Source organism: Etheostoma spectabile, unplaced genomic scaffold (assembly GCF_008692095.1).
Source record: "Etheostoma spectabile isolate EspeVRDwgs_2016 unplaced genomic scaffold, UIUC_Espe_1.0 scaffold272, whole genome shotgun sequence".
NCBI classification, from domain to species: domain Eukaryota; kingdom Metazoa; phylum Chordata; class Actinopteri; order Perciformes; family Percidae; genus Etheostoma; species Etheostoma spectabile.
The window spans coordinates 1,622,381-1,624,879 of record NW_022605576.1 but is presented as its reverse complement, the minus strand read 5'-3'; the positions used below and the strand labels follow the sequence as shown (position 1 = coordinate 1,624,879).

Sequence of the window (2,499 nt, the reverse complement as noted above, 5' to 3'; positions counted from 1 at the left end):
TGTGCTCTACAAATAAAGCTGCCTTGCCTTGCCTTGCCTATACTTTCCAATACTTTATGCTGTGTACATTTTCAATTTTGGATCCGGCACACACGTGAAATTTAGAATTCAGAACGGCTTTTAACATTGATTTAATACCAAGTGAAGGTATTGGGCTTTTGGCAGTTTAATTTATTTTTATTTTGTTGCTCTATCTATCATCAGCAGGCGTAATAATATGTCTTAGTACAGTGGCTTATCAAACTTAAAAAATAGCAGCTTTAGCTTCTACCGGCTTTACTGTACAGTGAGTAAGTTGATTTTTAAGCTCATATTTTTTAATTGATCCCGGGCTAGTACATTACACTGTGCAAGTTAAATGCTTTAAGGGGTTGTGATTATCCGTTTGCATTCCTAAATGTTGAATTCTGCGGAGCAGTTGCTGCGTGGACGAGGTAGCTGCAGAGCACGTTGGAGCCGACTGCATCGTGCACTACGGCAGCGCCTGCCTCAGCCCGTCCAAACGGCTGCCGCTGATGTACGTGTTTGAGCGGAGACCTGTGGATCTTGAGAAGTGCACTTCTGCCTTCAGAGAACTCCACCCGGACACACAGAGTCACGTCGTCCTCCTCTGTGACGTCAATTATGCTCATGCTAAAGGTACGCTTAGAATGGATTTATTTATTTGGTCTGTGAAGCACTTTGTGACTCTGTCTGCAATAAGTGCTATGTAAATGAACGTTATTGATCTATAAAGCCCTACTCTATGCTCTTTTATCTGAAAGAGAGAATACATAGTTATTAGGGCCATCCCCTCTTAGTTGAGTGGGTGATTTCTTTAGTTGATAAGTCATTTTTCATGCTTAATTACTCATTTCCAAGAAACTTATGAGCAGATTTCTGGTGAACCCAAGATTTAAAGTGATGCTTTTGCAGGATTAATTGTGTAGAAACTCAGTTTTACAGATGGTTAATTAACTCCATTTATATTGTGCTTTTCTAGTCTCGACCACCTCACAGCTCTGTTGATTAAATCAACGAATCGATTAGTCGACAAAATCATGTGCCAAGTGGAAAATCATCAACTAAGAATTTCTTTAGTTAAGGACAGCCCTTATAGTTATGTCATTATATTGAGTTTATTTAACAAGTCATCCTTCAAATTATTGTGAGTTATAAGTGTAATTCTTCATGAAAATAGGACCGCTTTAAGATGAAGATGAATAGTAGGACACATCAACCTTATTAGCCACATCCTCAGTTAAGGCAGAAAGTCTTGAAATCTACCCTAATAACATCTAAGTTTTGTGATTTCCTCTCATTGACTGAAGACAACATGCATATATTGTTTTCCAGATGATCTTCTGACACTCCTTTCTCCAGAGTATCCTAACCTTGTCGTCTCAGAACTTGTTGTCGAAGGGGAGCGGTGTTACAGTCACGGCCGGATTAAAAGAAAGCATGATGACCCCCGTCTGTCGGAGCCGGACGCCAACCCGCGTGTTTCTCAGTTTGGAAGGCAGTTCTCCTTGAGGAGGGGTTTGAGCATCACTGATTACAGCATGTTCTATATAGGCCAAGAGGGAGCAACTCTGAGAAACTTCATGATGACTTGGAATCGCTGCTCATTTTGTTCTTTTGACCCCGTAAAAATGGCGGGCAGGACAGAGTCAGTCAGTATCAACCGTACACTGATGAAGCGTTATTACGCCATAGAAAGGGCCAAAGATGCCAACGTGGTTGGCATCCTGGTGGGCACACTGGGCATGGCCGACTACCTCCACATCATCCAGCAGTTGAAGGAGACCATCCGGGGAGCTGGCAAGAAGAGCTACATGTTCGCCATGGGGAAGCTGAACGTGCCCAAACTGGCTAACTTTCTCGAAATTGACATCTTTGTGTTAATTGCGTGTCCTGAGAACTCCCTGCTGGACTCAAGTGAGTTCTATAAACCTGTAGTAACACCGTTTGAGATGGAGGTGGCCTGCAACAAGAACAGGGAGTGGTCTGAGGAATACGTCACAGACTTTCGACACCTCCTGCCAGGTTAGATTGGGATTTATTCACATCAGAAATTACTAAATCTTTTTTTTTTTTTTTTTTAGGGTTTAGTGTATGAAATCTAAAACAGGGATCTCTGTAGTATTCCAAAGATCCACATTATAGTGATTAACTGTTATGCATCATGTCAAGTTTGCATATATTATAATTGAAGTTCAGCCCTTTATGTAGGCTTTATTCAAAGAAAAAGAGATGGCTAGCTTAAGTTTTCCAAAGATGTCTTATTCTAAAACGTGCATTGTTGGCTACAGTAAATATTAATATGTCATAAATATATATTATGTTTACATCTCACAATTTTAATGCTTTTTCTCTTTTAGTTATTAATGTTGTACCGAGTACTACATTTGGACAACTTAGTGAGAGAGAAAGAAATTAATTTCTTTTTCAAAGTCTCTCTCTCTCTCTCTCTCCCTCTATCTATCTATCTATACAGTGTATATATATATATATATATAT

At 39.9% G+C, this 2,499-nt stretch overlaps 1 protein-coding gene across 1 annotated transcript in view; it reads left to right on the top strand.

Annotated features, from left to right (window-relative positions):
* dph2 (diphthamide biosynthesis 2) overlaps positions 1-2,499 on the top strand; it is a 6,353-nt gene that overhangs the window by 3,008 nt on the left and 846 nt on the right. The window contains exons 4-5 of the mRNA XM_032510781.1: positions 419-639; positions 1,336-2,025. Of these exons, the coding sequence (XP_032366672.1) occupies positions 419-639; positions 1,336-2,025 (911 nt within the window). The remainder of the gene's footprint in view (positions 1-418; positions 640-1,335; positions 2,026-2,499) is intronic.